The sequence below is a fragment of the Myotis lucifugus genome, unplaced genomic scaffold (genome assembly GCF_000147115.1).
Source record: "Myotis lucifugus unplaced genomic scaffold, Myoluc2.0 scaffold_38, whole genome shotgun sequence".
Taxonomy (NCBI): domain Eukaryota; kingdom Metazoa; phylum Chordata; class Mammalia; order Chiroptera; family Vespertilionidae; genus Myotis; species Myotis lucifugus.
In genome coordinates this window covers 4,001,907-4,020,187 of record NW_005871086.1, presented here as the reverse complement: position 1 = coordinate 4,020,187, position 18,281 = coordinate 4,001,907, and the positions used below count along the sequence as shown (strand labels likewise).

General features: G+C 45.4%; 1 protein-coding gene across 2 annotated transcripts in view; it reads left to right on the top strand.

Annotated features, from left to right (window-relative positions):
* Positions 1 to 3,248: 3,248 nt before the first annotated feature.
* Positions 3,249 to 18,281, top strand: part of SCG5 (secretogranin V) — a 60,319-nt gene continuing 45,286 nt past the window's right edge. For both annotated transcript variants that reach the window (XM_006087487.3, XM_023752840.1), the window contains exons 1-2: positions 3,249 to 3,412; positions 4,826 to 5,058. In XM_006087487.3, coding sequence (XP_006087549.1) covers positions 4,833 to 5,058 — 226 coding nt within the window. In that variant the 5' untranslated portion in view covers positions 3,249 to 3,412; positions 4,826 to 4,832. The remainder of the gene's footprint in view (positions 3,413 to 4,825; positions 5,059 to 18,281) is intronic.

Here is an 18,281-nt window from a genome sequence, read left to right as displayed (position 1 = left end):
CTTTATTCCTATTCAGGGCAAAATAATGAGGTTTCTATTGCCTGTAGATGTATACAGGGTGTTCACTTAAGAATGATGGCTAAAGTAGAGCAATGCTAAAGTGTGCTTATATAGTGTGTTGCTACAGGAATAATTGACTTTTAAGCCATACTATATTTTTAAAAGTAACTTGCACAAATACATTTATATCTGTTTTGTCCAATGCAGAATTTAAAATTGAGGAATAAATAAGCTTGAAAATTTTAATCAAGGTGATTTCTTATATGCAGATGATTGATTCTAGACTTTGAAATACTTGATGCACCTCCATATTTACCTTGGATTCTTTTGTATGTTTTTTTAATTTATTGAGGTGACATTGGTCAACATGAACATATAAGTTTCAGGTGTGGATTTCCATGTTACAAAACCTGTATATTGCACTGTGTGCCCACTATCTTGGAGTCTTATAGTTTGGATTCATACAAAAGCCCATGATAGCTTGTCTTGTGTGTAAATGTTATTTATTTAGCATAGATATTAAAGATAACTTCCTGAAAAATAACTTGCCTGAGATTCTAATGAAATTCAACCCAAATTGTCAAGCAAATCTATATTTATATTTTAAATTATTAGAAGTTACAAATATTTAAGGAAGGAATGTTATTATCAATAGAGGATAGTCTGTGAGTTTTAGAGGAAGGAATATGCAGACAGAATCTACCACTAGAGATAGTTTTGTAAGTCGATTGTTAGAATGCCATATTCAGATGTTGAGGCAGAATAGGACAGCATTGCACACCTACTCAGCAACCAGATTCACAGTGTGTGTATGTATGAGGCCTTTAACCCTTTGCGGTCCAGTGTTATTTTTGGAATTCAAACAGTCTGGTCCAAATTAATTGACGGGATTGAATGTTGAACTTTTTAATGTTCTTATTGCTCGACATTGGACCTGCTCCTAGCGCTTGGTCTGTCGAGTCAGCCTCGAGGTTGGACCGAAAAGAGTTAAAGTCATCAGATGTTCGCTTCACCGAGTTCTACTTGATAGCAGTACATCTCTTTTCTTTCAAAGCTATTTCCTGTCCGTATTCATTACCTAGGAATCAACCCTTTCTCAGAACTAGTAAGTATTTGACTTATTTGAAGACTAAAAGTCTGTACATATAAACATCATGTTTATCTGACATCAAAACAGGTTTCTAGTGTTTATTGGCTGTGCATTTCAGTGTTTATGGTATTTACCTAGTAGTAGAGATAGAAAGTATTCATAAACCCTGAGATATATGTTGTCTGGTTCAAAGAAATTTTTAAACTTAAAAATGCGTTAATGTCCTTTTACTAGTATATTCATGGGGATGAAATTGTTGCACTGGATGACTAGTAAAAAGGCATAGGAAATTAACTGTAGAAATCATCTGAATTAGTGGTTTTTCTTATAAGTACCGCGCGCTAACCGATTGTGCCACTGGAGCTCCTGAATTAGTGGTTTTTCTGAGAGAGGAATCAATAATGAGAGGTTTTAAAAACAATAAAAAAAACCTACCCACATGTCACGCCCATGTTAGCTGAAAGTGAATTGCTTGGAGGTATGGTAATTAGAGAAAAGGTCAGGAAATTTGAGTTTTAGACTTGATTTAATCTTTTTTTTTTATCCTTTCTGCCCCCCCCCCCCCCCCCCCCCACACACACACACACAAAATAATGTTCCTGGTGTCATGGAATATTTGATCAAGTGATAAAGTTAAAAGTCAAATACTAGTTCTGAGAATCAATGTGCATTAACTTCAAAGATTATTTTAATTGTTCTTACAAGTAAAGATCTAATATTAATTTGATTATTATGAGCAGCAAACTACAGTTACATAGAACTAAATTAGGTTGCTTGGCAACATCCTATAATCACTAAGAATTTAATATAAGATTTTTTTTTTTAGTTTATCCTCACCCAAGGATATTTTTTCCATTGATTTTTAGAGAGCGATAGAGAGGGAAAGAGGGTGAGAGAGAAACATCAATGTAAGAGACACATCAATTGGTTGCCTCTTGCATACACCCCAACTGATGCTCTAACCACGTAGCAACACCAGCCAGAGCTTAATATAGGAGTTTGATAATCGTCAGGCCCAGGATATAGATGGTAGATGTTTTGTTTTTAAAATTTCAGATTTTATGCAATATACACATTTTGGTGTATTTCAGTCAAATTTCCATTCATCACAAAAGCAGTAAATTGTAATAACTTCTCTATTTTTCCAAGCACAAAATGAAGATAACAATGTCAAAGTAAAATTCAGAGTTGAAAGAAAAAACCTCAATATGGGTGAATAATAAATAATAAACTCCCAGCTTGGCCTTTGAACCTAGAACTAATAAACTATATTTGTACTATTGATTGAGTATATCCTGAAACAAAAAGCTGGAAATGAGCATCCACGGAAGAAAAGCCTAGGAAGGAGGCTTGGCTTCAAACCAAAAGGCCATGTGTCTCAGGAATGATTTTCCTGTCCCCCTCAGCATTGCATGAAATTGCTGTAGGTGATCATGGATTTGAGCTAGGGGTAAAGAGATCTGGAAGTTCCTCAGTTATTCTCAGAACCCAGGTACTTTAGTCATCCCCAGTCTTGAAAAAAAATTGCAATATTTATTGTGTAGTTTTACATTTCAATTTAACAGAAGTTGCTAGCATTTTCTATTTAAGAGCCTGTTTCCCAATGAAAGGGCTCCTGAAAGCACTCTGAAGATATACCCTCCAGTGGTCTGCAAACTCATTCGTCAACAGAGCCAAATATCAACAGTACAACCATTGAAATTTCTTTTGAGAGCCAAATTTTTTGAACTTAAACTATATAGGTGGGTACATTGTTATTAACTTAATTAGGGTACTCCTAAAGCTTAGGAAGAGCCACACTCAAGGGGCCAAAGAGCCGTGTGTGGCTTGGGAGCCGCCATTTGCCGGCTACTGCCTACCCTATCATTGCAATCATTAAAAGTTCTTAGGACTCTTCACATTTGTTTCTCCTACCATTGTCCCCTTCCCTCTTACAGCTGAAAGGCTTAAAAACACAAAATGCCAGAGGTGGCAGAATTAAAGATGTGCTATTAGGGCAAAGTACACAGTGGCGACCTGTCACATTGTTGAGATAAGTGCGTGAGAAAAGGTGGGTTACTTCCATAAGGGTCTATGGAGAGAGATTCTAGGAGATGGGCTTGTGGAATGCGCGGGTTGAACGCTGTGTGGCTCCAGGTGGGAGGTGCCAGCATCTGGCTGCATTCAGGGGAGGCCTTGCTGGGCGGCCTCCACCTGCTGCGGGCGGGGCCAGGGCGGAGCCAAGATGCGGAGGGAGGTGTGACGCACCAGAGACTCCGACCGCCGCTCGCTGCCCGACCCCCAGCGAGGCCCAGACCCGCGGCAGGCTCCTCTGGCCCCTGGGTGAGTCCTGCGCTGATGCTGGACCGCCTGAGGCCCCGCACAGACCCGAGGGTTCTTCGGGATGGGGAGTCGGGAAGGGGGACCCGAAATCTTTGAGCTGGAGGGTGGGGGCAGACAAAGGATGGGTGCGGGGTTAGGAGGTTCGGCTACAAATACTACGAGGGAAAGTACCAAAGGAGGGGACTGTGTAGTTGTCAAATCAGAACTGTGTTGGCGGCGTGTACATGAAACAAAGCATCCTGCATTCGGTGCAGAGGGGGGAAGATGGAGATGGCTGGCGGCTGGCATCTGCCTCTGGCCTTTCTGTCAGAATGGCAGGTTTTGCTCGTTGGGGAACAGGTTTTGTATCCAGGGGTGGCTAGAAAAGGCCTTTTTCTATACAGAAAAAGATAGGGGTTGTGAATGTTTCCGTTTCAGGGGGGAAATGCATAGAGAACGTAAAAAGAAAGGGGTTGCATGGCCCCTGCGGGAGCGTAGGTCAGCAGCTGCAGAGGGAAGCTGCGTGAATGTTTGTCCCCTGTTCTGCAGGCCTCAGGCTCTACTGACGCCAGCATTTAGGACAGCGACTCCCCAGATTAGTTTTCTCCCTCTCGCCTGTCTGTCTTGCCTCTCATCACTCACTTGCCTAGATTCTAAGCCCAGAACCGTGAGGTAATATTGCCAACATAATAAAACAATGTAGGGGTTCTGTGCTGGCATGGCTCCAGTCCTCCTTACAGGTGTTCCCACACTTCTGCTCACAACAATCCTACAAGCCAGATGCTTTTCTCATCCCCTTTTTTGCAGAGAAGAAAACTGAGGATTTTGCCCCAAATCACCCGATTTTGCATGTGACAGAGCAAGCTTGCCTCATCTCCCCTTCCAGGTTGCAGGGCAGACCTGAGTGGTGTGTGTGTTTCATTCCCTCTCAGGATCTCAAATGTATCAGATATTTGCTAAGCTAAAGTGCTCCTTCCACCACTCTGGCCTTCCTGGGATTCTTTGCCATCCGTGTCTTCCTAACTCCTTTCTGAGACTCCCTCCCATCCCCCCAGACTCAAGATGTCCCTCTCCCTTTCTCAAAATGGAAACAAGTTAATTTTTGTTGTTTGTTTTAGTAAGAGGAAGAGGGTGGTAGGGTTAAGGGTGCTGCACAGCTTGCAGGGAGCTGAAAGGAGGAGAAAAGATGACTGAGAACCGCCGTTCCTGGCTGACCTTCCCAAGAAGGCTCGTCAGAAGGAACTGGCTCCTCCAGCTGTTTTGTTTGTTTCACACCTTCCCACAGCAGATGTCCCAGCTGGAGTGGACATTTAAGGCAAAAGCAAACTCCTAGAATTTCTCCTCTCTAGGTGGTCCTCAAATTAGTACTTCGCATGGTTGCATCATCACAGTTGCCAACTGGCCGATGGATGCAATTGGATCTGATTTCTGCAGGTTAAAAATGGTCTCCAGGATGGTCTCCACCATGCTATCCGGCCTGATCTTTTGGTTGACATTTGGGTGGACTTCAACATCTGCCTATAGCCCGCGGACCCCCGACCGGGTCTCAGAAACGGACATGCAGAGGCTGCTCCATGGCGTTATGGAGCAGCTGGGCATCGCCAGGCCACGGGTGGAGTATCCAGCTCACCAGGCCATGAATCTTGTGGGCCCACAGAGCATCGAAGGTATGTACTGTGCTCCCCACTTTGAAGTTGCCGTTAGTATATGTGAAGAAACTCTGCTTCCTCTCTCCGTTTTCCCTTTCTTCTTACCCTACACAGCATACACATCCACATGAGAATACAGGCCCTGTGTCAGCTCTACAGAAAGACTGGCACCCAGCCCAGGTCTTCGCCCATACTGATCTCTGGGAAGTTGTGTTCCCAGCTGGCTGCTTATAAAAGACCTTCAAAGTGTAGGACCTGCAGGCTCCGATTTGGTTCTTAGGGATGACGTCATATAAGCCCCAAAGAGCCAAAACAGGCACTGACGTTAAGCGTTGATGGCAGAAACTGTTCAAAAATATTTAAAACTATAACAAAATGTTAATTAACTTGTTTTAATGTGGCAAGACCATTTCTTCCCAGAAATTTTCTGTCTGGCAATGTGGTTGTAATGCTTTTATTAAAAAGCAGCACTTTGTTGTTTAGTGACTTATTTACAGAGAAAATCGGAACCTAGCTCTCAGGAGAGGCCCCTTCTTTCCATGCCTTGCTTTGTGTCCTCCCCGGATCGGAATGATCTCTTTCTCTGCTGAGCTGGAGCCCTAACGCAGTAGCCTGGGTACTGACTGCATTAGGTTAACTGCTGGGAGTGGGTCCTCAGGAAAAATGCAAATTATTTCCCTGAGTTTTCTCAGAACACACACCCAGCAAGTGCTACTCCCTGTGGATTATGATACATAATTTTACCTGAATTTTTAATTTCCTAAAAATGCTTTCTACCATGGGGTCCTGTGAATGCAGTGGATATTGTTGACATACAATTCTCGTTTCTGGCTTGCTACCCATAGTTTGAAGCCATTGAGTAATACTAACTCTGTGGAGTTCTTGTCTATTTAGGCTGACATTTAAACTGTGGAATGGATTGACATGGATGCTGTGAATCAATAAGCATAGCAACCTAGCGAAGGGCTTGAATCATAAAGGGCTTCATGCCATCTGTCGCTTCGAGCACCCCTATCCCTTTCAGACCAGCTCTTTGGAGACAGTAAATATGTGCCCTTTTAGTGCAGTAAGTGCTAGGTTAGTCACCCAGCCGTTGTCATGGAGAAGGCTTTCTGAGTTTCTATTAATACCTGAGGCCTGATCATCGATGTAGAAAAACAGCGGCTCCTTGGCATCAAAAGCCTGTGTGAATCTTGAGCCTCATTTTCTTCCCTAGATAGCCAGCTATTTAGCAGCCAATATATGCCAGGCACTGGGCAGGAGACCGGGGCAGTTCTGCCCTAAAGATTCACTTTTGGGGGCTGGGAGGAGGATAGGTTATCACGATACATCATGGCATGTGTTTTGTAGATGAACAGATAAGCTGCTGCCTTGGAAGCAGAGAATAGTAGTTTATTCTGCTTGGAAGTGGATTGGGTTGTCTGTAAGGAAATGCTTCTTTGAAGAAGCAACATTTGACCTGGGTTTTGAAGTTTGAGTAGGAGTTCATCCAGGAATGGCAAGTGAAAAGACATGGAGATTTGAAAGAACATGGATTAGGACAATTCAAAATTAATCCTTCTGTTTCTATTATTAACCTTGGGGCAATGTGAGGTCATAGCCATGTTAGGTTCCCCCTAACAGCGTCTGTGCAAGGGATGAATATTGGCTGGTGTTTTGGTATTCTATTACTGCTCCAAATTACCACCTAAACACAATAGCCACTTATTATCTTGTGGTTCCCACTGCTCAGGAGTGAGACATGGGTTTGCTGGGCTGCCTCTGTTCAGAGTCCTAGAGGCTGAAGTGAAGGTATTGACCAGAGCTGCAGTCTTGGCTGGAGCTCACGTCCCCTTCCAAGCTCTGTAAGATTGTTGGCAGAATTCAGTTTCCTGCTGTTGTGGGACTGAGGCCCCCTTTTTCTTGCTGACTGTTGGCTGGGGTCCCTATCCGTTCCAAGAGGCGACCCTCAGGTTGTAAGCTGCATGGTGACCCTCTCACAATGTGGCTTACTTCCTCAGAAGGAGACTATGCCTTTAATCTAATTATAACATAATTTAATTATGGGAATGACTACCATCCCCTTTGTCATTTTAAAAAAATCTTTATTGTTGAAACTATTACATATGTCCTCTTTTCCCCCATCATCACCTTTGTCATTTAACTAGGAATCGATATCCCATTTTATTCACAGCCCCCCCCCCCCACACACACCACAATCAAAGGCAGAGGATTCTGCAAGCAGGTACACCAGTGGGTGGGCATCTTGGGAGTCATTTCAGAATTAAAAAGGAAATGAAATAAAAAGGCTGGATGTTTCCCAGCCCTGAGCCTTGCCATTAATTCATTGGGTATCTAATACTTATTCAAATGAGTGTAGTACTGTTTCAACTCTTCTATTTATTTGCCTTGTTTCTGTTCAGACATTCACTCATGCTAATTCCCAGGCTTCTGACAAATACATGGAATATCTTTTATATCCCTTCCAACCTCTATTTTAGGATTTTATTGTGAAGGAGCAAGTTAGAAAAGTATCTTTTTCTAATTTTAATATAACTGTATACATCAGTGATGGCGAACCTATGATATGCGTGTCAGAGGTGACACGCGAACTCATTTTTTTGGTTGATTTTTCTTTGTTAAATGGCATTTAAATATATAAAATAAATATCAAAAATATAAGTCTTTGTTTTACTATGGTTGCAAATATAAAAAAATTTCTATATGTGACACGGCACCAGAGTTAAGTTAGGGTTTTTCAAAATGCTGACACTCTGAGCTCAAAAGGTTCGCCATCACTGGTATACATAATGCATGTATTCTGGTGTGAATTTTAACATACATTTAACATAGACTATTACCAAGGATACCTGGCTTTAAATATTTATTAGTGATGTGAACTTAAGCAAATTATTTAACTTCTCTGAGCTTTCATTTAGCTTGGGGGTAGGACTTGTGGAAACAAAAGTAAAGTTTTAGCATCCATGACTGCATACTGGGAAATCATTTCTAAATGAATTATCCTCACTTTAGACAATTACTGGATCTTTAGTTCCTTGCAGGCAGGGCTGTTCTTTGTCTAGTCCATAGCACATAGAAGACAGTTTCCTCTTATTTTGTCTACTCCGATTAATTCATTGTATGATCCTTAATCTCATTATTGAAGATGCATATTATCCCTCAAACGTAGTATTATAAACAAACCTTTTAGTATAGCAAATAGTATCAGTATAAATTGCCATTAGTCACCGAGGTCATATATCCCATGAAAAAAATATTTCCTCCTTAATCCATGTCCCTTCCAGTTACTGCAACATTGTCTGCTCCCCTTCACAGCGACCTTTTGACACATACTGCCTGTACTGCCTCCCCTCCCAGTTCTCTCTTAGAGCATTGTAGCCCACTGTTCCCACACTCCTTTGTCAAGTATCTCTTCTTTTTTAAAACCAGTTATTTATTGAGTTTTATTTATCTTTATTGTTGAAAGTCTTACAGATGTCCCCTTTTCTCCCAATGACCCCCTCCATCCCACACCCCACACCCCAAGGAGTATTTCTTGACTGCCAGGCATGCTTTTCGGTACTGAGGAAATAAACACGAACCTCAGAGATTTGGCCGGGCAGAGGAGACATAGCCCTTAAATAAGCAAATAAGTAAAATATAGAATAAGTCAAATGGTTATAAGTGCTATAAAAATATAAAGCAGAGGAGGGGGTGGAGGAGACGACTTAAAATAGGGGCGAGGGACTCCTCACTGGGAAGGTGAGCAAAAATCGGGGAGTTGGGAGTGAGCTGTGTGAGATATGGAAGGAGGCACTCCAGGCAGAGGAAGCTGCATGTGCAGAAGCTGCATGTGCAAGACGGGAGCCCGGAGGAGGCCGTAGTGGCTGGAGACCAGAACTCAGGGGAGACAGGAGGGGAGATTTGATCGCATAGGGTCTTACAGTCCTATATGGGATGGGCCTTCCTTTAGAAAGGATCGCTCTGAGGGCTGTACTGAAAATATCCCTGTAGGGAGGAGGCCTGGGGTCAGGCCTGGAGTCAGGAGGCTATTGGAAGATCCAGGTGAGGGATGTACTGGCCTAATAGCTAGCAACGCGGTGAGGCATGCCCCATTCTGGGTATATTTTGAAGTTAAGCCAACAGGATTTGCTGGTGGGTTGCAGGTAGGAACTGAAAGAAAGAGAAGAGTCAGGGTGACACCAGGATTTTGGCCTGAGGGACTGGAAAGGGGCAAACTGAGGAAATTCAGGGGAAGCCCGCTACATGAGCAATTCAAAGACAGAAAGGGAAAATGGAGTGTATATGACATTCTGAGCTAAGGTGAGGCGAGGTGCCTCAGGGCTTCAGAGCGTCAGGGCAGGACGGTAAGGACAGAAGTTCGGTAACTAGTAGTTTGCTGTGCCATACAGATGGGCAAAAAAGGTTATCTCTGATCATCTCTTATCGTGGGCAAGGCCCCTAATTCAAATTCTTCTATGTGATTAAAGGGGGCTGGGCAGAAGTTTCTCTTGAGCCTACAGTCTCTGTTGCCATTAGCTCAAGATAATCTGCAAACCACAGAGGCATATCCTGGGGTGACTCATTTGGAATCCCTGCAGTACTCAGTAAGACTGAATATATGATATCAGGGGAAAATAAATATATCTCGAGGCAATAAGTATGTAAATACTATTTGACATCTGGATCTGTTGAGACATTTTTCCTTTTAGTTCAAGGAAAATATTCCATTTCTATTCTGTTTTTTAAAATAAAGCTACCTAGAAAGTTTTGCCAAGAGCTCCGTGATATTTGCTTGCTTACTTTGACTGTGACCCATCACCATGGCGCAGCGTTTGTGCCCTTCATACAGCTGCCCATTGAGAAACAGGAAGGACTATTTGCAATTCTGGAACTAAACCAGCAGGGGGCCAACTAGGCCCAAAGTATATCACAGGATTCCTGCCACCTGGTAGCCAGCCTCCTGGTTGTTACTTGCTTGCTCTAAGGCAGTGGTTCTCAACCTTCCTAATGCCACGACCCTTTAATACAGTTCCTCATGTTGTGGTGACCCCCAATTTCATTGTTACAAATTGAGCATAGTGATTAATCACAAAAACAATATGTAATTATATATGTGTTTTCGGATGGTCTTAGGCAACCCCTGTGAAAGGGTCGTTCGACCCCCAAAGGGGTCGCGACCCACAGGTTGAGAACCTCTGCTCTAAGGTGTTCTGAGGAGGAAGCATTTACCAAAAACATCCAGAGAGGACTAGGGGTTATTTTTTATTTCTCCATAGGCACCTTACACATGACTTGGTAAGGAGCATTTTTTTAAAATGTAAAACAAAAACACAAAATAAAGACAAACAGGGAGCAACGTGGTGTTTTATAGAGGAAAAAAAATGTGCTTTAAGAGCAAAGAGATCTGGGGTTGAGTCTTGGCCGTGCTAGTTGCTAGCTTTGGGTGAGCTTGGCAACTTTCCGGAGCTTTACCTTTTTCATCTATAAAGTGGGGCTTCCAGCCCACTCTCTCACAGCAATAAGTGGGTGCTGTCAGTAGTAACTGAACTGTGGGCCCGCCACCTCTCACTTTGGAGGTTATCGACAGTACATGTTTAATCATTTTTTAAAAATATATTTTTATTGATTTCAGAGAGGAAAGGAGAGGGAGAGAGAGAGAGAAACATCTATGATGAGAGAGAATCATCGGTCAGCAGCCTCCTGCACGCCCTCCACTGGGGATCAAGCCTGCAACCTGGGCATGTGCCCTGACCCAGAAACGAATCTGGACCTCCTGGTTCATAGGTCAACGCTGAACTGAGCCACACTGGCCGGGCAGTACATTTTCAGTCTTTCCCCTGACACTGGTTTGATGACTCCTCTGGTTAGCCATACAGTCACATGTGCTTCAGTGCACCTGTACTGCAGCAGTGCCTCTTCCCTGTAGCTGCTCATTGGTCCCTGTGGCACAGCTAATGGTGGTTGTATTATTATCCCCAGAAATGAGTAAAGCCGCTGGGGCCCCAGGGATTGATTCAGAGAGCAGTTGCTATGGGATAGAGACTCTTGGGAGGCAGAACTGGCTCTGCCGAGGTTGGTCTTTGATGAATACAGTCAGAAATGTGCTTGTCTTCAGAGTATTAACAGCCTCAGGTAAAAGCAGTTCTTTCCTTCGTGCCACTGGCTCATTTTCGTCACCAATCTAGGCCACCTGAGATCTAGCTCTGCGGTAACACCAGACATCGAACCACTGAGACAGAAATTTAGGAATATTGGCATTTGATGGTTTCAAATAATTTTAAATCTATACAGTCAGTTCTCTGTATCCATGGGTTCCACATCCACAGATTCAACCAACCCCTGAATTAAAAATATTTTCTCAAACTGTTACATTGTTGCCAATGTGTACTATGTAGTTAGGCCTATGAAGGTTGTGTCTGCACTGAACATGGACAGACCTTTTTCTTGTCATTATTCCCCAAACCAAGCATGTCAAACTCAAAGGCTAACACAGGCCAAATAAATGAAGCATGCAGCCTGTGGGCTGTGAGTTTGACATGCTTGCCCTAAACAATACAGAACAACAACTATTTGTATAGCATTTACATTGTATTAGGTACTATAAGTAATCTAGAGGTGATATAAAGTATATGGGAGGATGCGTGCTGGCTACATGCAAGTACTACACTTTATATAAGGGACTTGAGCATCCACGGGAGTCCTGGAACCAATTCCCCATGGAGACTGAGGGAACGCTGTATTGCCAAACATAAAAATACCAAAATTCTTTTTTTATAACACTGACTTTTGGGACTCAATTATTTTATTTCAAAACAAGGAGAACTGAGATTATTTCCTTAATAAATACAAGTGGAGAAAGAGTCCTTTGTAAGATAAAGCCTATTTGAAGGGGTGGATGCTAAGAAGTCTCTACTTAGCCAGCCTTTGGCCTTGGTAAAGGAGCTGCAGTGCCTCCAGTTTGCCACAGGGGGGCAACAGTGCTTCCCTTTTGAAGGTCGGAGGGTGGAGAGATTGCAACTTGTTTCTGGCTGGCCTTTCCCTGCAGTTGGAGGAAGGAGTGGGGCTGACTCTTGCCCCAGGTATCCGGACTAAAATCTGTGTCTGGGCTGTTCCCATCCCGAGGAACCAATGAGAGCAGTGGGTTTAAGAGCTATCTTTGCGTGGGCCAAGGCCTCCAGTTTGCCCATGCCCTTTGGGGTTCTGTTGAGCCCATCCTGAACTCAAATCCTTAAAGCAAAGTCCCAGGATGATTTCCAGTTTTCTTTCTTGGAAAGTTGCACAAGTGGTGATAAGAAATTGCAAAGGGATAGCAGGAGGTCTGGGTTGTTTTTCTGGGAGGAGGCAGAATAGGGGGATGAAATGATGACTTGTTTTGTGTTGTGTTTAAGGTACCAGGGCACCCAGGTGTGGGGATCCAGAGAGCACTGAGATGTACAGATACAGGGGCGATGCCTGGGAGGAGGGAGAGGTTTGGGAGTCATCCCCATGCTGGTGGTGGCTGAGGCTACAGGGATGGACGAGGTGACCCTGCTGAATACCAGGAAGGGGAGCAGAGCACCCAAGAAAAAGGCCTGGAAGACTCGGTGCATGGGACCAGGTAGAAGAATCTGGAAAGAAAGATTGGGAATAAATGAGAACCAGAGAGGTGAAGTGCAAAGAAAACAAGGAAAGAGTTTCAGGAGGGGGCAGTGGTCACCATTGTCCAAATCAGCAGAGAGGTCACGTGAAATAAGAACCACTGGGGGTGACGTGCTCACTGGGTGTAGCCACAGGGAAGGTACTGGAGGCTTGGATGGGACTGAAAGCCCTGGGGGGCGGTGGGGCAGAGGTCACATGGCAGGAGACAGAGAAAACAAGATGTAAAAGTCTGTTACCTGAGTCTCCAGGTCAGGAGGAGAAGATAATAATAGTTTCAGGAGGCTGGGGTGGGGGTGGGGGGTTGGGGAGGAGGAGAGGAGGAGAGGATGATGTAGAAATGAAGAAGGTTTTATTTAGATTTTGCTTTAGAGAGTTAAAGTTGACTAGGTGCTCATTGGCAAGAACCAGTGGGGAGGGAGAGTTGGAGATGTGGGATGAGGAGCAGTTGAGAAAGTGGAAGAAGTTCCTGAGGAGATGCGAGGGGATCAGCCCCGATCATAGGCCTGGCACTTTCCAACACTGACACGAAGGAGAGGCAGAAAGATGTGTCTGGATGCAGTCAAATTCAGAGGTTTTTGCCTTAGTATTTGCAGACACACTATATATATTTTAAAATATATTTTTATTGATTTCAGAGAGGAAGGGAGAGGGAGAGAGAGATATATAAACATCAATGACGAGAGAGAATCATTAATCGGCTGCCTCCTGCACACCCCCCACTTGGGATGAAGCCCGAAAAACCTGGGCATGTGCCCTGACAGGGAATTGAACCATGACCTCCTGGTTCATAGATCAGTGCTCAACCACTAAGCCACACTGGCCTGGAGACAGGCTATATTCTTTTTTTTTTTTTAACTATTTTAAATATATTTTATTGATTTTTTACAGAGAGGAAGGGAGAGGGATAGAGAGTTAGAAACATCGATGAGAGAAAAACATCGATCAGCTGCCTCCTGCACACCCCCTACTGGGGATGTGCCCGCAACCAAGGTACATGCCCTTGACTGGAATCGAACCTGGGACCTTTGAGTCCACAGGCTGACGCTCTATCCACTGAGCCAGACCGATTAGGGAAGGCTGTATTCTTTCAAGCTACCTGCTCAGAATTAAAATATGAATGAAATGCAGTCAGCCTCACAAATCTCTGTTCTTTTGTATGCATATCATATACCTTATCTATGTTTTTTGATATTTTAAAATTTCAGACAACTGATTTTAACTTTTTATGAATGTAATTTAACTATTAGTTATTTGCTAATTATTTATTTATTTATTTTTTAATATATTTTATTGATTTTTTACAGAGAGAAAGGGAGAGGGATAGAGAGTTAGAAACATTGATGAGAGAGAAACATCGATCAGCTGCCTTTCTGCACACCCCCAACTGGGGATGTGCCCGCAACCAAGGTACATGCCCTTGACCGGAATCGAACCTGGGACCTTTCAGATCGCAGGCCGACGCTCTATCCGCTGAGCCAAACTGGTTAGGGCAGCTAATTATATTATAAATAACATTACATAACTCCTAGATATCTTGTAAAATGTAATCCAAGTTGAAAAATCTACAGTGTCATCTTTGTCTACTTTTTACTTCTTAGCAATAAATGGTTTAGTGAGGCATAAACCAAGAACAAAAATGGAAAATAATCTTAATAATCTTAGTGTACATTTTAAGTGACTTTGCAACAGTCCTATATAATAAAAGGCTAATATGCAAATAGACCGAACAGCGGAACAACCGAACAACTAGTTGCTATGATGTGCGCTGACCACCAGGGGTTGCGCGCGGAGCATGGTGGGTGTTGGCAGCAGGCGGCAGAGTGCAGAACATGGTGGTTACTGAAAATTCTTTACTTCTGTGCACTGCGGTCCCAACCGGCTCTTGCACCTGCTGCCAGCACTGGCCCCGCTCACATCCACTGCCAGCGCCAGAGCCGCTGCTCACACCCACTCCTGGTGCTTGACACTGGTCCCGCTCAGCACCATCAGCGGTGCGAGTGGTGCCTGCCGCCCCCATCACCCCTGAGGGCTTCTCTACCTCCCCCTGCTCCTGAGGGGTGATCTGGGCAGCAGCTGCCACTTGCACCTTCTGACAGTGCTGGCTCTGTTAGCACCCACTGCTGGCACCAGCCCCAATCACTCTGCACCATCAGTGGGTACAAGCGGGGCCGGCACCATCAGCGCGTGGGAGTGGCGGCAGCGGTGGCAGGAGCAGGACTGCCAGCAGACAGGGGACCGGGGTCCACAGTGGGAGGGGCCGGGTGGGGGTGTGGAGGATGAGCCAAGACCCACCCCTGTGCCCACCGCAGCCTCACGGCCCACAGTTCCTTTCAAGGTGCACAAATTCGTGCACTGGGCCCCTAGTAAAATATAAAATATTAGTACAGTCTTACTGTGTGCACAAATGTGAAGGAATGTGAACCCCCACAAAGTAACAATTGTCAAGAGTCACAATTTCAATGTAAGAGGCTTGGTTAGTAATTATCAACAGTGCTTCTTGCCTTTTAGTGGGTAAGCAGAAATGACTATCATCATCAATCAGAGTTGTTTTTAAATTATGTGAAAATTGAATGATGTAAGGTCTTCAGTTCATCTCTTAAATAACACGTGACTGTCTCATAACGGCAGAGCGGTACACAGAAAACCAGCACAGGCTCTGCCAGGGATCTGACTCCAGGACAAGCCTTGTGAAGTGCCCATTTCCCTGCAGGCTGGAGCGTGGGTGAGTCTGAGCCTCAGTGTGTTACACAGAAGTCAGTAGAATCTAGATGTGCTTGTCAGGTTTCTCCAGAGAAACAACAATCTACACATACACATACACATCCATCAAACTACATATATACACATATATACATATCAATATTTAGAAATAAATCTATATATACACACATATTTATATATGTACTATATGTGGGCTAACATGTATAAGACTGGACATGTATATATCTAAAAATCATGAAGTCCATTGCCTTTAGGAGCACAGATACAAACAGATTGGTGGTATGTCTTGGGTCTGGAGGCAGAATCCCTTTTTCCTTGGGGACCGTGTTTTCCCTTAAGGCCTTCGACAGGTCGGATGAGGCTCACCCACATTGTGGAAGATAATCTGCTTTACTCGGTGTCTTCTGATTAAGTGTTGGTCGCATCTAGAAGATACCTTCACAGCAACACCTAGACTGGGGTCTGACGGAGCACCTGGCACTGTAACCTAGCCCGGCTGACACATATAATTAACATCACACCAGAGTGGATGAGTAACAACACACAGTGGCCTCGTGCCACTATTTTCTAAGGAAAATGATTCTAATCCCCATGGAGACAGTGCAGTGCTTTTGAAACCTCGCTATTGATTCTGGATCTCAGAGTGTCTTCGTGCACAGGGTCATGCTCCCACACAAGTTTCTTGCCACAGATTTGGAAAGAGAAGCTCAGAGAAGTGACTTGTAGGGACGCGGCCAGTCTCTGCACGTGGGCTCAGAGCCCTGGGGTTTTCTTCTGTTCTGACCAGCACAGTGTGCTGCCTCTGAGGCCAGTGGATTAAAGGGACAGACATGGACAGGGTTGGTCTTAGACCAAATTGTGAAATCAGCTTATTTTTGTTGTTGTTGTTAATCCTCACCCAAGAATATTTTTCCATTGATTCTTAGAGAAATTGGGAGGGCGGGGTAGAGACAGAAACAGGGGACTCATGGTCAGGCAGGAAGAAGTGGGAAGGGATATACTTTTTAGCCAGTACGTGTGCGTGCAGGGTGGTAATGGGGAGGGGCGGTGGCAGCGAGGAAGCTGGGAATTTGAAGGATGTCACCAGTTTCTGAACCTAAAACCATCTGGGGACAGGAGCACGTGGTCTGTAAGACTTAGAGCCCCAGGGCCTCCAGGGAAGCGACTGCCTCCCACAGCCTGTCCCTGTGCTGTAGTGCCCACAACCACCTCTCTCCTTGCAGACTCGCAGGCTGCCTGGATGTGGATGTGCTGGGGGCGGCGGTGGCAGTGGGCGCCGGGTACGCGGGACAGTCCTCTCTGTGTCGGCCATAAACTCGCACATTTGGCACCAGCCCGGCTGGGACCCCAGGGGCTGGGGGTGGGTGTTTCTTCAGTCACTAGCATTAACATCAGACATGATGTGGGTTCATTTGCACACATCTGGTTGTGAGTTCCCAGGGGGTCGGACCCGGCTCCCAGCTCTGTAGACTACACTCGCATGGACAGTGGGAAGCGAACTTGGCCTGAACAGGGCAGCGTGGGGCTTCTCCAGGGTCCGGACGCCCATGGCGATGGCCCTTCCCACGGGCACTCCTGGCAGGCCCAGGGGGCCTCGGCCCTCTCCCCCCCGGAGGTGGCAGGTAGTCCACACGCCCCTCTGCCCTGCAGAGGCCGGTGCCTTCCTGATGCCCTCCTGCTGGTGCAGCAACCCTCAGGCCTGTGCCAACCAGCCCCTGGCACGTTTCCCTCCCCAGCAGCAGGCACTGTGGGCCTGCCGGGGACTTTTCCTTTGTCAAAAGCTACCAAAGGCGCCCGTCGCCTGAACTGAACCGGTGGGTCTTTCTCCTGTCTTTTTCTTTCTTTTCTTCTTTTTTAAAAATCCTTAAGCAGATGATGGGAGGGAGCACTGTTCAGTTTGTCCAGACTCTGAGTCGTCCTTGGTCACTGGAGTGTGCAAAACTATGGCAGCCACGCAGGTGCTACTGCCTGGAAACGTCTCTGAAGGGAGGAGGGGCGGGGAGGCTTCTGGCCGGCAGCATGCATTGCACTGACTTGGGAAGGATTCCCCCCCTCCCCCTCCCCGCCCTGCACTGTCAGTGAAGAGAGGTCTTGGCGGCGGGAGGTTCTCATTTAACTAGGTCTGTCTCCAGCGTCCTGGAGCCTGGTCAGCGCCTCTGGTTCTTTATGGGCAGTTTTGGTGCCGGTGGGTCTGGGCTGTGACAGGCAAGATGCCACTGCTACAGAGAGTGGTCAGCTCAGGAGATCCAGGCCTGTGACCCGAGTGTAATGACCAGTCCGCGTGCAGCCCTCTCCGTGTGCAGCCTGCCTCCCGCCCCTGCCTCAGTGTGTTCCCCTCTCCTGCACGGGCCTCGCTCCAATTCAGGCACAGGGGCTGCGAGGGCACTGGTGGGACGCCGCCGCTCCCCGTGGGGCCACTGTTCTGACGTGGAAGCAGTTGGGAATGAGGGCAGTCTGGGGCTAGAGTTTTGCTCTCTCTAGATCGTTATTATTTTCTGTGAGCAGATTTATAAACAGTGGAGGGAAAAGTGTGGGAAACCCAACTGGATGAATGAGCGTCAAGTCAATCCTGTGTGGCTTTGGCCACTGGTGAGTGACACCTATGCTCACGTCCTCTGGTTCCCTGCCCCCACCTCCCCAAGCAGCCTTTCAACCGCAGGGTGGACCCAGGTGGGCAGGACAGATCACCTCTGTTAGCCCAGTACTCAGAGCATTTGCCTCCCTGAGTGCTGGGCTGTCACTATTGTAGACCCCGATTCACTTTTCATCCTATCAACCTGAATATTAAAGTTCTAGAACCTGGGGGAGCATATCAAAGCTTACTTGACTCCAAGATTATATTTGAAGTGAGTAATTAAGATGTAATTAAAAGATTAGAAAGCACTGTTTTATAATACCTA